Genomic DNA, 19,668 nt, shown 5'->3' with positions numbered 1-19,668 from the left:
ACCAGCATTGCCAAAGCCAAAGAAGGGCAATTAAAGGAAATCAAGACTCGCAGAACATACGCCCTCCTTGTAACCAATAAACAGGGGGAGAGGAATATAATCTGCAATGTCAGAGGCAAATGAATCACAGTGAGAAGCAGTGCCAATGTGTTGAGATCTATTCATGAAACAGTTGTTGGGTTTGTACTTTTTCCACATTAAGGATTGAAGTGTTGAAAGCTTGAAGCAGCCTCACCACAGAGTACTTGTAGTAGTGGTAGGAGTACCTGTGGAAGTGCTAGGAGTTTTATCCTGGCAGGCAAATATACCAGGAAAGGGGCGATTAGTGGTTAGTCCTGGCAGGTTAGAGGACCAGGAAAAAGACAATTGAAGTGCTGCAACGTGGTAGAAGGTTGTTTTGGCAAGAAAGTGTCACGGTTCACTAAAATATTGTAATGCACTGTGGAAAAACCATCCTGACAAAACTGTTGTTTTTGAAGAAGATATGCGGAAGTACTTGTGTTTTTTAAATAAGAGAAAGTATATTGAAAATTAAATGGAATTGCAAAGACAAAGCATTTTGGTTCATCAAATCAAATTTTGAAGAGTGATGTATTTCATTGACCAATACAACAGTTCAAATATCAAGTGGGAGACCTGTGGAGTGAAAAGAGCTTTGTGTTGTATTTGGAACAGAACTAGACTATTTAAAGAAACTTTCTTGATTTGAACTTTGGTTTGGAAAATCCTGAATTCATCCTGGGGAAGGGGATCCGAACCTGGTTACAAGGATACATGTTTACAGTTTTTGTTTGAACATTACTGTGATGTTATTGAGTTCAACCAGCCATATGATACCTGTATGATGTGTTGTATGTATAGGTGTGAGTTATAGATTTTCTTTTTTAGAATGCGTTCCTTTAGTCTTAGCTTGACAGGTAGGGAAGTCCTCGTTAGGTTAGGGAAAGTGAGGCATTTATTCCACCCTTATTTAATAAAATGGCTACTTTTGTAAATATCTACTTCTCCACCTCACATTTCTGAACCCTCACATGTCACTTTCTATTTCTTGATATCTGGAACAAGAAAAAAAATACTGGTGATAATCTTTGTCAAGAGGCATGGCAGGAGAGAAGGGTCTGCATACAAGCCTTCTGGCACAACGGAGAGGACAGGAATTGGGGCCCTCTGCTGCTGCTGTCCACCTCACGGGTAGGACTGGATCTGTATTGCATTTTGGAGAGTCTCCCCATCCCCCTCTTGACAAGGCCATGCTATTGGGGCAGTGGGAGAATGGTAGGCAAATGCAAGTACTAATTGTTCCTGACCCCCACCCAGCCCCACTGGTCCACTGTTGTCTCAGCTCTCCCCCAACCCCTCTCTAAGACTCACGCTCAAGGGCAGATGCGCTCACTCCGGTCCTGGGCCTGCTTGGCTTTCTGTCACACCTTGTTATCTTTTGGGGGAGTGTATGAAAGCAGAGGGAATCTGTGCCGTATCATTTCAGTTGCTCTGCGGTATTGGTGTGTCAAAGCCAACAGTTTGAAAGAATTGTCCTCCTTTCCGCACTTGAAGTGATGGATCTTTCCAATGCGTAACAACAATTAACAGCCCCTCTGGGCCAAGTAAAGGTAGCAGATGGACACTCAAATTGCTGCTATGCACACCTCTATCAAGGCCATGCAAGAAAAGGTATATAGTAAACCTGGAGGGAGAGCGAAGTGAGTTCCTCATCCTTCCAGGCACCAGGACCAAATCGGGTAGGCTGATTATACATTACCCATATCAGAACACTTCTACGGTGACCCGAATAAGTATGAACTCTACCAAACCCACAGTGTCACCTACATTTTCCAATAAAGATCTCTCAATTTCCAAATGACCAGTCTACAGCCATATTCATTGTTTTGCACGAGAGAGGGTTGGGGTGACGATTTAACCTGGGCCTCTCCACAATTAAGGTTAGATTACCCCGTTCTTAGAGATTACTCAAGATTCAGTGTCAAGTTTAAGAAAATGTGCTTGGGATTTGCTTGCCTACATTCTACATTTATAAAAAAAAAAAAAAAACGGATGAAAGAGCAACACTGGTTTGTTGATGCTCAGATAAAATCCAGGCAGCGCCAGCACTCGTGCATCCAGTCCCATCCTCTAATGAAGATCTAATAGACATGGACTTGAATTGATGAGCAAAGCTAGGACCACCGCTCCAAGCAAAATAAAACCAAAAGTATTCGTTTAAAAAAAATATTTTTAATTTAAAGTGCATTTGGTTAACCAGAAACCGTAAGCAGTTTAATATACATTCACAAACAATTCCAGAATAAATAATACATTAAAACATACGATATGCAATAGATTAAGATCAACAAACAATAACAAATATACAAGATTGATAAAAATCAATGTACTCACTAATGGGTAAAGTGCATGGTGAACATGGCGTAAAGTGCCGGATGCAGTTCTAAAAATTGTGTTAAATAGACATTGATGTAAGAACTACTAACACCAGGTAATGATACCTTAAATAAGAATACAATTCATAACCTTTAGGCCAAAGGCCCTGCAAGCATCATTACTGCCGGGGGGAGGGGGGGACGAAGGCAACCTCTGCACCTGTAATAACCAATGAAGTAGGTTTTAGGGCACTAGCCACCTTCAGTAGCCATATGTGGTAAACGCAAATGTCAAGACTAGAAATAACACAAACATGGTAAAAATGTAATTGCTGCAACCAAGTATAAAAGACTAGGGTGATACCAAAGTATCCCCACTGCAATGTATTGTAAGATGCTGTGTGCCCTTTTAAAAAGTTACCAAAAAGGTGAAAGGTAAAAAGACAAAAAGGGAAACAGTTTCCTAGCACAGATAGTCGAAAAGTTTCCGCATAACAAAATGAGCAAAAGGCCAGGAGATTGAAGCTAAACACTTCACACATCCCTGTAAAAAAACAAGTCAGGACAGGTTAAAAAACAAAAGCAATATTTTTGGAGGTCCATAGAACGATGGGGTGTGGTGTGTCGGCAGAAGGAGTCGGACACGTTAAGAACATTCTGACTTGTTTTTAATTAAATTACATTAATAAGGCCCATCTTTCCCTACTCATCTAAAAGAACTAAAGGTCCTCGGGAAGTCCCAAATTAAAATGTCCTCAGTCCAAAAGTAATTCTACCTGACTATACCACTAATCTAACTAACTCCAACAAGGCCAAGAGAATGTCTTTCTTCCACGGATCTTTTATCTTCTGGTGTTAAGTCTGTCTCTTACTCCATATGTTTTCTAATACAATCTTCTGGAATAGTCTCTGGATATCTCCTTGATAAGCACTTGTAGCTCTTCCACAATGATCTTGAGTCTTATCACCTTTTTACTGATATACTTGTGATAGTTCTCTTTGAGATACTTTCCCACAGTGGTCTACACTTGTAGATCTTTCACAAGCTTTTAATACAGGCTTTCCTAGCTTGCGTTGAACTTGATCCAATGTAATCATTCCCCTCTCCTGGGTTCTCACTCTATAAAAGTCTCTTTCTTTAACTTGTTCACTTGGTAGTCTTAGCTCAATTCCCTCATTACAGGATGTGATGCCAGGCTTCCTCCACTTTTCACCTATAAACTCATTAGGTAATTTTCCTTCTTTCTATGGTTTTCTTTTACAGTCTTTAACTATTTCCCATACAGGGTTGCTGGTTATTCTCTGCATCGGTTTTTCAAACTTCAGTTAAACAGTTTGTTAGTGAGTATCTCGTCCTTGTGACTAGAATGGAGTTTCTCCCTTCATATAATCTGGCCTGGCGGCTGCCCGCTTTTCCATTCTCTCCGGTACCTCTGCATATGCAGGGGAACGGTGCGGACCTGGCACTCGCTTAGTCAGTGCTCTTCGGTATCTGGTTTCGCATGCGCAGAGTTCGTCGGCTTCCCTACTGGTTGCGGCCATATAAGGGTGCTGGCGATAGAACTGCTCGCACTCTCCACTGTGACGGTCTAGCTTGCTTCACTAGGCATCCTGCCCACCACGATCTGGTTGAGCCCACGCCACAGTATTGGTTTGAGTGTGATCGGAGCCTCTATCCTGACATTGTCAAGTTCTAGGTGAACCGATGCTGCAACTGTAATTGAATATTACATCCCAAGGTCCAACTCCCCTAGAATAACTGTTATTTTGAATCAGAGTTATAGGTTTATACTGTTCGTAGAATCTGTGTTTCACTAGATCAGAAAAGTATAGTGTCCAGTTGATATTACTATGTGATTTCTTGATGAGCGTCACAGTATAACCGCTAGGGTCTACTATCCTGGTATTACTGAAAGTAATCTAAAAGTAACTATTGGCTTTGACTTCCCTAGAACTTCTGTTAGGTGTTCCAAATAAGGTTATATGCTTTGGTCTGTGTACCTTTTAAGCATAGTGTTGTGTTTTTCCATAATGTGTTTATATGATCTGTGATAGTACTTATTTGCCCCAAGATTTATCTGGGCCTACTTGAATTTAAATAAACCATTTATTTTTTACAATACATAGTGTTTCTTTGGACCATTCGTATTACAATTTCTTTGTACTGATTCTACACCCCCCTCTCCCTCCTATGATAAGCCTGGCTGCTGTGCCTACGCTACACTGAACTTACGTGGTACAGTCTTATACTAAGAGTGGTGTAGTGTACTGCCTCAGTTCAATGGTTTTGCTAAGTACTTAGTTGAACTTCAGAAAACCTGTTCTAACACCCCCCAAAAGCTTTACAGAAATCACAAAGGCTTAAGGTAAGTAAATACCCCAGCCAACACAGTACCTCAGCACAGAAGAAGAGTTGCAGCAAGAAGACTTCAGGATCTGCAGCCAAAAACCCGGTCGATGGATTCCTTTGTCATGAAGAGGGAAGACAGGACATTGGAAGGACGTTTGCAACATGGCTCATAGGAGAAGGCTCCAGGCAAGAGATTCCTCGCGGCTGGATGCAGCTCTGTGGTTTTGGCACCCTTTTTGGGAGCCAGAAGAAGACTGAATATCGCCAGTCGAATTCTTGTCGTGTGCAAAGTCCAGCACTCTGATGAGGGGACTTTTAGGACTGAAATCGTGTCCCTGGAGTTCCAGCAGGATGCCACCAAAGTTTCAGCTCAATTCATAATTCAGAAGACTATGCACTGCACAATGGCTCGAGGTCCTAGGGTATTGAGGTATTGCAGTCCCGCAAGGTCGCAGCACAACGTAGGATCGCTCAAATCACAGGTTTTCTTGAGTCTAGTGGATCTCAATAGGTTCTGGGTCAGGTCGTTTCGGGATGCCCAGATCGATTGGGAGGAAGGGTTACAGCAGGCTCCAGTTACACAGCAGGCTCTCCGGCCACTGGAAATCACTACGCCCTTTGTTTCTTTATTGTTCACTTCAGTTTCAGTTCCAGTGGTCGACCTGTCAACAGCTTCCAGGTTCAGAGTTTTTATCAGGAACTACAGCACAACCTCTGCATTCTCTCCCTTCATTTTACAGAAAGGGGCGGTCCGGCTGTCCAATCAGGGCAGCCAGCCCCGACTGGGAGTTGTTCCCTTTCAGGCAAGGTGGAAGACAAAAGGCTGCAGGGTTTTGGACTCCACCCTCGCTTCCTGCCTTTCCAGACTCTGGAGCCTGGGTGGGGCATGCACAGGATTCCCACCGAAGACGAAACAGCCACTGAGGTCGTTCCAGCCTAGAATGGCAGGGGGAAGACCCCAGAAACAGAAAGCACACAAGAAAGGGCAAAGAAAGGAGCCCACCATTTAAAAAAAGTGTGGCCCTTCTGTGCTACCTAGGCTGAATTAGTAGCCAGAGAGTAATAAAGACTAAAAGTCGTAAAGGTAAAACCACCGACACCAGCCATTTGTGTAAAATTCGTAATTGTAACAAAATGTTACCAGGTAATTAAGAAATTGGATACATTGCATCTCCCCAGCACTCGACATAAGGTGGGGTGTGCGGTCTCACTATATAAAATGTAAAGGGGGATGAAATCCCTCTTTACTACTTGGGAACTGTAGTTAACCCAAGTACATCAAAGAGAAATTAACAGGGGAGCCAAAAGGGGTGACCCAGACTAAGCCCAAAAGTGATAACTTCAACCATACACTATGGAGAGACATAAAAAGATCACCCATAAAAAGGGTAAAAGACTAGATGAGAGGGGGGAAAAAGATTCCCCTTCATCTAGGGACAAGGTAAACTATTTACCTAGTCAAAGCAAATTAATCAGGGGTTGACACAGGTCAGGAAGATTTATCATGGATATTAAAATCCTACCCAACATTCGTCCCTCCCAGACAAAGGGACAGAAGGATCTAATACTCTCCTGGAAGAATCTCTTGTCGCATTCGGTTAAACCTACTGTGGATCAGAAATCGTTTTGTTACTCTTTTTGAGATTAGTGGAATTGCTTCTTAAAATATAGGACCTGCATTCATTGCTAGGTAATTTGCTCTTCCTAAAAGAATGGGTCTGAGTTGACAGTCCCTCAGGAGGTGTTACATCTCCTGAACTTGCAATAGGTTTTTTTAAAGGGATTCTTATAAAGAAATCCCCTAGGCCTAGTGGGGTCTCCGTGATTCCTCACCACCTCTCCCTCTAGAGCAGGTTGGGTCTCGGGAATCTTAGTTGGAGTGGTTATGGCAAAGCATTGTACATGCTTCCACTTCCTCTGAGATCTAAGTTTACCATGGTTCGAGATCTCCCTCCTAACACTAGGATTTAGTATTGGGTCTCCAGAGGAAGATCCAACACTCTCAAGGTGTTTAGCCTTAGACTTAAGTTTTCTGGTTTTCCACCCGCTTTGCAAACTACCAGTCCTCAAAGGCCTAGAGAGGTTTCCAACTTTTCTATCCACCTCTTCCTCAGAAGCAGCGTGGCTCAAAGACATTATAATTAGTGAAATGGTAGAGCATGGTTTAGGCTCCAATTTCCCTATGATTCTAGTTTTGGATTTACCTTGTTAGAGGTTGCCCTGCTAACATTAGGACTTGAAGCAGGGTCTTCCGTAGAGGATCCCTAAGATTTATAGTTGTATCTAGAATCAGATACCCTAGTCCTTTCAGAACACCCATCCATCCCTCCTGTAGGATTAGTTGGAGTCACAGGCTTTCTTTTTTTTAATAGAAGGCCTAGTAGGAAAGATATGTTTAGGTTTCTTTTAACTCTTATTGGTTTTCAGTTCTGGAAGTTTCCTTCTGGGCACTCTGAACTAAAGGAACCAACTTAATTCCAACATTGGGGTCAAGGAAACTCCTTGCCCTTTTAGGTTTGTTAGAAAAACACATACGTTCTTTACATCCATCTGGATCACCTCCACTGTGGGCGTGTTTTCAGGTGTATCCAGTTAAGAGTTTTAGGAACCACTTCCACTGTAAGTGGATTTTCAAGTGGTTCAGCCACTTCAGATTTAACTGAAGGTGCCTTTATTCTAAAGGACATAAACCACACAGGGTGTGTGACAGGATGACCAAGGCTCTCGTCAGCCCTAGGAATTGCCTTCACAGCAGCTGGTCGACGGTCCAGGTTTTGAGATTCAAGGACCCCCTCCACTGTCTGTGAGGTTTCAGGTGGACTTGCTACTTCAGCCTCAGGGTTATATCAGTGATTTGAACAAAGTTACTACACAAGGTTATTTGTTGAACAGGAACACTTATGTTCTTGTCAACAGGGTGAACCACTTCCACTGCAGGTGGGTTTTCAAGAGGTTCTTTCACCTCAGTGTTAACTAAAGGTGGGGTCACAGGAGTGACCGCAAGCTTTGTGGGCCTGGGGGCTTGGTCCTCATTTGATGTTTTAGGTGCTACACCCAAGTCACCTTCAGAGTAGCAGTTAATGCCCTTTATCTCGGAGGAGGAGTCTCCTAAGGTCTTCTTAGGAGTCTCCCAAGTCTCCTTTTTACAAGGGGCTCAGCTGAGTCTAAGACCACAACTTTTCTGATACACCTACTGGCAACAGACCTTATAGGGTACACAGAAATGGGACTAACAGACCTATCTTTTGTCTCATATTCTCTTAAGGGGTTGAGATATGAAGAAGATGTCTTCTCATATCTAGCTATGAGAGTTTGCCTCACCCTACTATCGATAACTCGTTCAGCCTCATTCATATCCAAGATCACATGGTAGTCATTATTGGGAAGCCTATAAAAGCACCCACAGTGTCTGATCACTCTCACACAAACCAAACCTTTTACAAGTAAGGTCAAAGGTTTTCAGCCATACAACAATGTAATCCTTCCTGCCATACAGACTCACCAACTCTTGGATGCTGGAAGCTTCAGACTTATTAGACCCTGAAAAATAAGAACAGTCCACAAAATCCTTTTCCATAGATGAGTTAGACATTCTTTCCATTTCTCTGACCTTCAGGTTATAGTCCATTAGAAGTTTCCTTTGGTTCAATTCTATGAAGGGACTAGTGTTAGGTAAGATGTGCATATCAATGATAAATCTTCCTGACCTGTGTCAATCCAGAACGCTGGACTGGTAGATTATTTTTCCCTATACCTCAGTGAGTGGGATCCTTTTTCCACACTCAGAGTCTTTTTACTCATTTTATGGGTGTCATTTTTAAGACACTCCATATTGTCTTTTTAGTTTTATCCTCTTTCACAACTTTTTGCACATACTGCCTATTGTTGCTGGGTTGCTCTTGGGGGCTCCCCTTTTAACTTTCCCTGGCTAACCTTGTGAGAACTAAAGTTCACAAATGTATCTTTGGATCCCGTTTTACATTGTATTAGGCGAGACCAGCACCTCCACCATATGTGGAGTGCTGGGGAGATATAATGAATCCCCCTTCCCATTCTAACTAACATTTCTGTTACATGGACAAGCTTACCTTTAACGGCTGGTGGCAGTGAACCTTTTAACAAAATTCTGTGCACCTTTACAGTGGGCTGTTTTCACAGCCTCGGTAAAGGCACCCATGGGTGTGCCTTTTACCAAAATGCCCTATCTTCTTTTCTCGCCATTTCAGTGTTCCTTGTCGTTACTTGTTCCTTTGCCTGACCTCCAGGGCGGGAAAATCCTTTGTGTCAATCTTATCTTTGGCAAGAGACCTCGGTCAAGCCCGTTCAAGCTCCAGAGTGTCTGTGAAGGTAGGAAGTGAGGGAGGAGTCCAAAGCACTGCAGCCCTTGGTCTTCCAGCCTGACTGCGAGAATCCAGTTTAAACTGGGAGGCTGGCTGGTCTGAAAGGACTGCCAATCCCCCCCACCCCTCAAGTTTGAATGTTGCATGGCTGTTTGATTGGCTGGGTACCTGCATAAGAGTCTGATCCTGGAACCTGAGGAGGTAGTCGACCACTGCAGCTAAAGCCGAAGAGGAATATGAAGAAATGACAGCCGTATTGATTTCCAGCGGCCGGAGATCCTGCTGTATAACTGGAGCCTGCTGTTACCCTTCCTTCCAATCGACCTGGGATTCCCGAAAAGGATGACCAGAGGCTGGTGAGATCCACTAGACTCATGACCACCTGCATTTTGAGCCATCCCACGTTGTGTTGCGACCTTGCAGGATTGCAATACCCCAATACCATGGGACCTAGAGCCATTGTGCAATGCATGGTCTTCCAAATACCAAAGGTTGCTGAAACATTTGTGGCATCCTGCTGGACCTCCAGAGACGTGAATGGAGTCCAAAAAGTCCCCTCATCAGAGTGCTGGACCTTGCAAGTGACGGGAATCTGAAAGGTGATATTCAGTCACCTTCTGTGCTCCTGAAAAGGGCTCTAAATCTACAGACAGAGCTGCATTCAGCCACGAGGAAACTCTTGCCTAGAGCGTTCTCTCCATGATCCCTGCTCTAAAAGTCCTTCCAAAGTCCTGTCCTCTTGACAAAGGAATCCATCAACTGGGTTTTTGGCTGCATATCCTGAAGTTTTCTTGCTGCAACTCTTCTTCTGTGCTGAGGTACTGTGTTGGTTGGGGTATTTATGTACCTTAAGCCTTTGTGATTTCTGTATAGCTTTTGGGGTGTTTTCTGTGATTGGGAGGCCACCCATCCAGTTCACCCAAGCCCACTGCTGGAAACCTCCTAGGGTGTCTTCTCTGAAGTCCCTGGACCCTGATTAACTTTAATGTGAACTACTTACTTGTTTGAACACAGGAACTCTTGACTTTTGCTTGCAACAGAAGCCTATCTCACCTTGCCTACAGCTGGCACCTAGACTACTATGGTCCCCCTTCTGCCCCCGAGGGAACCCATGCAATGGAATAGGGAAGGACTGGATAAGTATAGGATTCTGCCTGGAAATAAATGACAAGTGTTGAAAAGTACTTACTTGTGAAATAGTTGATTAGTAACTAACTCTGTGCACAGTTACAAACATGTTTACTTATCTTGAATGTGTGTTGTGCCATTCTGAAAAGTATATATAAGGTGGATTTACTCACCTGTGAATTGGTTGTGCCTCTTCCCCAAAAGTAATGCTGTTGGTTTCACTTTACTATTCCCGTTTGGATATAAATGTATGAGTGCGCCAATTGGATTGTGGTTCCCACGACTTGCTGTTAGCCTGTTTAGAATAAGTCTGCCTTAGGTTATACTTACCTTTAAGTTGCAGATAGCTCCTTTAAAAAGTATATAAGTTTTACTTAACTTGCGTTAGCTGTGTGCCACCCTAAAATAAGCTATAGAGTTATTGCTTACCTCAATTTGTGATCCACTGATGTGAAAAACAACTGTAATAGTATATTACAACATTAGGTTTTACCTGCCTAGAATAGCTGTGTCCCATTCTTGAGAAGTGTTCTTTAGGTGTAGCTGACCTTGGTCTGCCTGGTGCAATCCTAAATTAGAGTAAAGAGTTCTTGCTTATCTTAGACTGTGTTTCACTGAGCTGAAAAGCAACTGTAATTGTATATTACACCAAAAGGGTCTTACTCACCTAGAAGAACTGTGTGTTATCCTGAATAATAGTTATTGTTTTTTTACTGTTCCTTGAATGAGTGTTGCACTATTCAGAAATGTATCCTGGTAACAGGGTTGGTTTACGATGCAATTTCTTTGTGGAGTGTCACTGCATAACTGACAGGGCCTACTTTCCTTGTTTTACTGAAAAGTAATCAGAAAAAAACATATGGTGTTTACCCCACATGAATAGATGTGTCCTATACTAAATGTGTGTTATATGGTCTAACTTCCCTAAAACAACTGTTGGGTATTCTGAATAAGGTTTTATGCTTTGCTCTGTGTACCTTCAAGCATATTGGTGTGTTTTTATAAATGTGTTTATGACGCTCTGACCAGTACTTACCCAGAGACTGAACTTGGCCTACTCGTATTTATAATAAACCTGTATTTGTTATACTACTTCTGGTTGTAAGTGTTTCTATTGAATCCTTGGTGTACTCAAAGTTCTATGTACTTTCCTACAGCCCTATCTCCCTCATAAAATGAGCCTGGCTGCTCTATCTGCGCTACCATATACTCAGATGGTACAGCCTTATACTAAGAGTGGAGTCTTGTACTGCCGCAGTTGAATGGTTTTACTGAGCCCTTAGTTCAGAGGTCCTTCAACTGTGGGGCGTGAGAGCCTAGCATGAAATGTAAAATTGAATATATATATATATATATATATTTTTTTTTTTTTATGTTTTAGATTGGAGGAAATGGGCAGGGGGCTCACATGGTCAGACTGGAGCATAACCGGTCTCAAGCACCAATTAAAAGTGGCCAACAGTTGCAAATGGATATTCAATCCTTTAACAACAGACTGTTTGAATAGTACCCAAGGGGGTGTTTATGGTTAAAATGGAAGCAAATTGTGACATTTAAAGAATATTTATTCAGCAACAATGATCCAAACTAGTAGCTGCATAGTGAAGTAACTCATCAAACTGGCCCACATTGGCCAAAAAAGTGGCCCATTTTGACTGGCCCACACTAGCATTTTTGTTACAGGCATTGCCCTATAGCCCTATAGGCCAGTCCAAGCCCGGCAGCTCATCCACAATGGGCGAGGGGGCATTCACCCAGTGGCCCCCTGACCCATTATGGAGGAGCTGAGGAGCCAGCCCAGTGAAAATTGAGCACTCCCTCACTTTTTCCAGCTGAGGGAGTGCACTTGGGCTGGCTGAACTGTCAAAGGGAAACAATGTTTCCCTTTGACAGTTCAGTTCCCCAGCTGCAGATGCTCACTGAGCCATGCAAGGCTGGAGGCGTTTTGCTTCGCCAGCCTTGCATATTTCATTGGAAATGCTGGCTGGGGCACTGCATGTCTCTATGTGCGAGGGGGAGCTCCTGCACCTCCTCGCACATACGGACAGAGCAGCCTGGAGCGGGGCGTTTCAGCACCCGGGCGCAGGCCCCTGCAGAAGGTACGTTTATGTTCATTTATTTTTTTATTTAAATATGTGTATGGATGCTTGTGTTATTAGTGAGTGTATGGTGATGGGTGCTCGTGTGAATGATAGAGTGATTGCTGTGTGAATTTGTGTGTGTGTTTGTTTTGGTCCGTTGAGCTGATTTTGCCGAGTGGGGAGTAGAGGGGCAAAGGAGGGTTGTACAACAAAGGCATTTTAAAAAAAGCCTTTGTTGCACAATCCCCCTACCCACCTGCCAAAATCTGCTCTCCTTCTGAGGCACTGTGGAACGCAGGGTACAGGGATGGTATTTCTTTTACTGTATATCTTTCATAGATGTCCAGTCAAAAATACCATGCTTTCCCCATTGCCCCCCACCCCCAGTGCCTTGCATACACACATAATCATGTTGATTGCGTTAGGCACTGTGGGGCCCAGGGGACAGGGATGCTACGATAAATGTCCAGAGAAAAATATCATGCCTGCCCCCTGGGCCCCCCAGCACCAATTGCAAACTGGCTTTTTACTCATTTTTTTTATTATTATGCCCTAAAATGCAATATTTTACCCCATTATTTGAAAACATCCATGGGTGAATAACCCCCCGAACCTCCTTGATTGGTTTGGGATCCCTCGCTGTGCTCGGTCTCTATGGCATATCTGGTGGAAATATTTATGCCCCTCCACTTAAAAGATTCACCAGCCACCACTGGCCCTGGGACTGTGCTGGAAGCAGGGTGGGGGAGCCCAAGGACTTTGGTGGGAGCAGGCTGGGTGGCAGCCATGGGATAGTGGTGGGAGCAGGGTTTGGAGAGCTCAGGATGGAGAGCACAGGGACTGGGCTAGTAGGAGTGGGGTGAGGGAGTCCAGAGACTGTGATGGGAGCAGGTGGGGGGAGTCCAGGGACTATACTGGGAGTAGGGAGCGGTGATGGCATGCAATAGCTCATAGCCATTTGGAATTACTGCCCATTTGTCATTCTTGGGGGCCCGGCCTGCCCGCATTCTGCTCGGGGGGGGGGGGGGTGGGGAGCAGGCCTGAAATGGTTGAAGACCACTGCCTTAGTTGGACTGCAGAAAAACTGCCCTAACAATGATTCAGCAACAAAGACCTGCTGTCCTCTTACAACCATTAGGAGGTCCCAACAAGGAGGGTTGTGACTTATGGACTTTATCAGCGAGTTGCCACCATCAACTAAACATTCTGTCATTTGGGAAGAATTCAACACTTATTCCACTCAGAGTCCTACCCTCTGCCCCAAACCTGGCCTGTATTTTTGAAACATCACTCTTCATGGCTTGCCTGGACGAGTGGTCTCGGACTGAAACATCAGTTGATGGCTACATTTTGGCTTGCTCTAGCTGAGGAAATAGGTTTCCAGGTGCACTGTTACAATGGTTTCCACCTTCAAACCAATGGGGAAACAGACCTCATCAAAATGATAGGACAGCATCTCCGCTGTTTTATCTCCCAAGACAACTGGACCGAACTTCTTTCTGCAGCCGAATTTGCAGACAGAAACCATCATTTATATATTGTATGTCTCATTTCTACCCTCAAAGAGGTTGTCACCACCACTTATTCTGCCCCACTGCCTAGAACCAGTCCTGGCCCTGCAGCACAAGTGTTCACCAAGAAGATAGTCTCCGTACACAGCCCAGCAAATGCTACAACAAGCACCTCACCGATTGTGAGCAACAACTGGCTCCAGCCTATGACGTCTATGATAGAGTTTGGCCATCAACAAAATAAATCCACATCGTGCGACATAACCGCAAGCTCAAGACCAACTTTGTGGTCCTTAGCTTATGGATACATCACATCCGTTTTATCACTTCCCTACTTCACCAGCTTTGAGGAGTATGAAACTGGTTTCCCCGGTAGCAGCCAAGATAAAACTTCCCAAGACTTGTCACATACAAACTGTCTTTTATGCCACCCCGCCCCCTTTGAGCCTAATCATCCTGCACATCTGCGCACTAGCTCCTCCGACATTGGGTTTCTGATTCTGCGGCTCCAGAAATTGTATGTTCTTGATTGCCACTTACAGGGGCGCAAGCTTGAATATCGACTCCACTAGAAAGTTATAGGCCCCAATGATATACCAATGGGAAGCTGACCCTCCTGTTCCATCTCTCTGACAATTATCTTGACAGTTACACTCCAGCCACCCTGCCAAGTTGGACCCTTTCGGGGGCGAGGGTATTGTCAAGAATTAGCGCAGGTCTTTTCATCAATCAATGTTTCCACAGGTTTTAGTGATCTTTTTAGGTAACACAATCAATGAGAAGGCATCGCCCACAGGCAAATGCAATGGCAGCCTACACATTTTGGCTCTCTGCCCACAAGCTTTTCCTCACATCATCATTGTTGTCATAACTATCTCGCCAGCCTGCCAGGACTTCAGAAAATGATCTTGTTTATACAGGCATGGTCTTCATGTCCCGGTCCCGTCCCCAGTTCTACCTTCAGCCAAGTTCATCTTGTTGCACGCCAGTTGCTGCCTGCCAGCCCAGGGTTTCTTTAACCAGTGTGATTAACTGCCAGACCATCCACCCTAAGTCAGGGGTCTATGCACCTTAAGTCAGGGGTCTACAACACTTGCGTATTGAAAGATACTGCCGCCAATTATTTCCTCCCCCATTTACTTCTCTTGCTGCCAAATTGCCCAACCTCCCTCCGTTAGCTCCCGGCTCCCTTGTTTCTCTACTTCCCTCACTCTATTCGTATTATTTTAAGCGCTCTGTTGCTTTCCGAAACTAGGTCGGCGCTCATTAAAAACCTTAATAATAGTTTATGATCTCACTCCAGCCCTACTCATTCCATTGCGCTGCTAATGTCCCTGCCCTTCCTGTTCTGTACCTCACACTCGAGGGAAGATACCTATTCGTGTCCAGCCAAGAAGGTCCCAGTCAACTTGGCTTTTCAATAGACCTAAATATCTTGTGAAAGCGGAGAAGGTTGATGTCAGCTCACATCAGTACCCGTGTGGTATTGGTAGGTCAAAGCCAGACACTAACAAGCAGAGCCAAAATTAAGACCGGTCCAAGAACCAAACCTGCATTACTTACCTTCAATCTGTACAATGTTTTTATTTACCATTTATGAGATATAAATTTGATTTTCGTAAGTGCTATATGGGTACATTCTTTTTCATACAAAGTAATCATGTGCTATGCTGTATTCTTGTCCACACCAGTCTTCTCCTCAGAGTTGATCCTGACTGCCCAACCAGAACTACCACTTGGTGAGCCAGCTGAAGCTTAAGGATAGTGTTTACCTTGGTTTGGGAAGCTAACTCTACACCTTAAACACAGGGATGCGAGAGAGCTCCTTATGTAGCTAAATCAGGTTTTCCCCAGGTCGATGTCTGAAGGTTGTATTGGCTAATGGAATGTTTAAGCAATGGCCATGTTTGTACAATGGCGTCAACGCAATGTCTATGGCAGCTTCCCTTACACAGACCATGAGGACATAGCAGCTCATCACAATTCCTGTGACTAAAAGCCTAGGGAGAAAAGAGGACACAAACAGTTTCCTAGCTGAAACTTCAGTAATTAACAAGATCACTGCTTTACACTTTGATTGAGGAAGAGATCTGGTGGTCTTGAAAGCTAACTGACAGAATTATGGTGCCTCATAAACAGATCATCGCTACAAGATCCCCTATTTTCTGCCTGATTTTGAAAAAAAAAGAAGAAAAAAACCTCCATTGATGGACGTCAGGACTGTGGGCGGACAATAATGCAGACAGAGGCAGAAACTCACTTTCCTTTAACTCAGTCCTTAAAGTAAATTAGGTAACATTACAATGTGCCCCTACACAATTGCATTTTACTGATCAACAATGCTAGTAAACTCCCTGATTGGAGGAAAGAAAGAAGAAAATCAGTGTGTTTCCAGCATAATAATACACAGTCCTAATGTATTCCTACTACTTCCTATATGAAAAACTTGGCACACACCGTTTTGCAAAATCCCAGTTATATCTTACCATAGTGGCAGCTTGAACAACATCAGTGTATTCCCATGTCCACAATACAAGTCTATTACCGGTTTAACAACTTCAATGCAGTCCAGTTTGAACAATTTACAGTCTCCAAATCACAGAATACCGCCAGAGTGTTAATGCCAGTACACTCTCAGTGCAACATCCTTATGATCCCATTTTTAACTATACTAAAATATGCCACCAAAGAACAAATGCTTCCTCCACGTTCTCACCTTGATCTTTGGGGCCAATCTCTTCTAGTCTGGGTACCTCTGGAGAATCTGGGCCATCAGATTTGCCAGATTCTGTGCAAACCATTTGGAAATGGCAGCTCCCGTCTTCATTGGCACTACATACCGAGGAGAAAGAGGTAAGAATGTAAGCTGTGGGTGAAACTGTGTAGCAGTGCAACTGGATCCAGAGCAGCATACTGGTGCCAAACCCTTTCTCTAGCTATACAGATCATACATGTTACATTTTATGCCATGAGGGAGGTTGAGCCGCAAAATGCTTTTATTTACCAAACACTGGGTCATGTCATACATCCTGGTTTGTTTGCATCCCCCATTTATAAATCTTCATTATAGGAACCGTGTTTTCACTTCCATCCCCCACATCTAGCCTCCATTCTCGAATAGACAGGATAGCCCCAAAGTATCTCTGGAGCTGTGATCTTTAGAACTAGAGACTTCCCCAGCTAGGGTATCCAAGAAAACAGATTTCTTGGTGGGTTGTAAAGAGGAATTGTGTCAATAGACATGCACGCTGGGGCCTCATTAGAAAAATAAATGATGTGGGCTTGGCAGGCCACTGTTTCAATTTCACAAGCTTCACAGCATAATGAACACCCCACCAACAAAACACAGAGTACTTTTTGGAAAGCGTTCAAGGGCTGCTGACTCGAGTAAAGGCCTCAGTTCATTTTAAATTGCATTTTAGGATGTGATCAATCGGAGCTTGTAAGGTTAACTAATCCTCAATAAATAGGGGATTGTCTACACATTGTCACAATTTGTTGTTGAGGTCCCATCAATTTCCACTGTGTTTGCATTGCTAAGCAACTTTAAATTCTTCCAGTCACGGCTTCACGGCTGCACAAAGTAGCAGTGGCACATCAAAGGGAGGAATAACAATTCCTTTTAAATCCTACCTGGTAGAGACACGAACCAATGGCTCCATCTGATGGCCGTATTGCAGTGAGGAAACGCCCTTGTTCCCCATTGCGTAGCGGGATTGGGAGAGTGAAAACCATCCCTGCAACCAACGGAGAAATGAGATCAGTTCTATACCTTGTCATAAATGGAAGTGATAAAATGTGTTAGAATCCAAAGGAATGTAAAACACAGACTCCTCCCCGCTTCTGCCAAACAAAATAAAGGTCACCTTGGATGCCAGTATGAAGGATTCCTCAAACAGACAAAAAGGCACAGAGTTCACATACATGTCATTCCTGTATTGGGTACCATAGGTCGGAGCCCACATTTTCTCTGGTCTAGGTTATGACTTTGGCCAATGTATTGTCTTCCCTCATTAGACGGTCAGGAAGCTTCAGCTTGTCAAGATTGGAGGAGATGCACAAAAACCCAATTTATCAGCCAACAGGGCTGCAGACAGGGTGCAGCAATATTCACCCTTGAATTGGCAGATTCCACAAATACAGACCCAGCAAGACACAGTGCTCTGCTGATCCTCTAAAACTGGAAATTACCTCTATAAAGATCAAGTAAAGTCAGAGTTGCACATGCCCGTCAAACTTTAGAGGGCAGATATTCCCACATAGATCATGCAAATTCTTGTAACCAATAAGGGCTTCAGATTCCTGGATTTGAGCCATTACTAACCTGGCTTCACTCTCAGGACCCTACACAACTAGACCACAGAAACAGGAGACTCAAAGCCATTGTGGACAAAGCTAGTGAAACTGTAAGTACCCCAAACCCACATGGCCAGTCTTTATAAAGGCAAACCCTCTTGGAAATTTTAGAACCTGCCTAACAACAGGCACGGGTCATTTTCACTCCACACTCTCCTTCTCTCCTCACATCTCTGATGTCGCTAAGAAGTCTCACTACCAGCTGCACCTGCTCAGGAGGTATTCTTCCTTTCCTCTCCTTCCCCCAGAAGCTCACTGTCCCTAGAGCTCTGGTTCTCTCTAGGCTGGACTATTGCAACGGCCTCTTTCTAAATCTGCCTGCCTCTACTCTCGGCCCTCTGCAACTCATCCAGAATCGGACTGCGAGACTTGTCCTTGGCCTCAAGCCCAGGGATCATATCTCTCCAGGACTGAAATCTCTGCACTGGCTCCCAGTGGCTGCGAGGATTAAGTTCAAAACCCTCTGCATCGTCCACAAGGCCTTCTGGGGCGTGGGGCCTCAATACCTTCAACTCTCTCTGCCTAAATATCTACATTCTCGAGCTCTTTGCTCATCCGCCTCCAACTCCCTCAGAGTCAGTCGCTTCTCCAAGTAACGAGTTGGTGGTAGATCACTCTCTTTGGCCAGGTCCTCCCTCTGGAACAGCCTCCCTGAAACTTGAGGAGAACCATCTCCGGTTCCGGAAGCAACTCAAAACCCTTCTCTTTGCTTCTGCTTTTTCTCCTCCTCTCCCCTGCTGATTTCCTGGCTGATACTGAATCTGCACTGGTTTACCTGGCCACCCTCTGATCTCTGGCCCACCCAGGTCCCCTCCTCCGCCAGTCGCACACCTGCACTGCCCTCCTGGCTACCCCTGCATTCGGGGACTGTTTCTGTATCCCTACAGTCCCATTACCAGCACTTGATTATTGTTGCCTGCACTTACCTTTTACCCTTGCCCTTGCCACCTGCTGGCTGCACTTTTCTTGTTATTATTCTATTATCCCATGTACTGCACTTCCTCCCCTCCCCATGCACTTCCGCGATAAGAATGACACCTGGCCTAGTAGGATCGTTGTCTGTCTTTACTCTGTTCCCCATCCCTTGCTTCGTCGTGCCTTGAAACACTTGTGTATAGGTGCGTTATAAATGCCATATCATATAATGTGTGGAGAGCTTGGTTCGGTCATCTGCGAGGCAGGGTCTAAAGTGTTGGAAGGCGTATACAATGTCTGGGAGGGAGAAACTATCTTCTCTCAGTAGAAACAATGTTGTGGAAAAACCCTGAAGTTAAGATTGGAGGGAAAATGTAGGAGCCCACACAGGGAAATTATAAATAATTCTACTTAGACAGGCAAGTACATAAAAAACTATATTTATCATAGGCCCACCACCACACTAGAAAAATGAATCAAGCAGGTAATATCACACAAAACTCCAAATAAAAAACATATATACGGTTACCCTTGGTTATAAAAATGCACACAATTCACTGGCAAGGAAGTTAAGTAGTTATGCAATAGGAAAACCAGTTCACAAAAATAGAA

The 19,668-nt window shown here is 44.1% G+C and overlaps 1 protein-coding gene across 2 annotated transcripts in view; it reads right to left on the bottom strand.

Annotated features, from left to right (window-relative positions):
• CCDC115 (coiled-coil domain containing 115) overlaps positions 1–19,668 on the bottom strand; it is a 155,027-nt gene that overhangs the window by 36,323 nt on the left and 99,036 nt on the right. For both annotated transcript variants that reach the window (XM_069647572.1, XM_069647573.1), the window contains exons 3-4: positions 17,419–17,522; positions 16,502–16,617 (exon numbers count right to left, since the gene is read on the bottom strand). In XM_069647572.1, the coding sequence (XP_069503673.1) occupies positions 16,502–16,617; positions 17,419–17,522 (220 nt within the window). The remainder of the gene's footprint in view (positions 1–16,501; positions 16,618–17,418; positions 17,523–19,668) is intronic.

The sequence above is a fragment of the Ambystoma mexicanum genome, chromosome 2q (genome assembly GCF_040938575.1).
Source record: "Ambystoma mexicanum isolate Mex_15411 chromosome 2q, UKY_AmexF1_1, whole genome shotgun sequence".
Classification (NCBI taxonomy): domain Eukaryota; kingdom Metazoa; phylum Chordata; class Amphibia; order Caudata; family Ambystomatidae; genus Ambystoma; species Ambystoma mexicanum.
The sequence above is the reverse complement of the archived record's forward strand: the minus strand, read 5'-3'. Positions and strand labels throughout refer to the sequence as shown.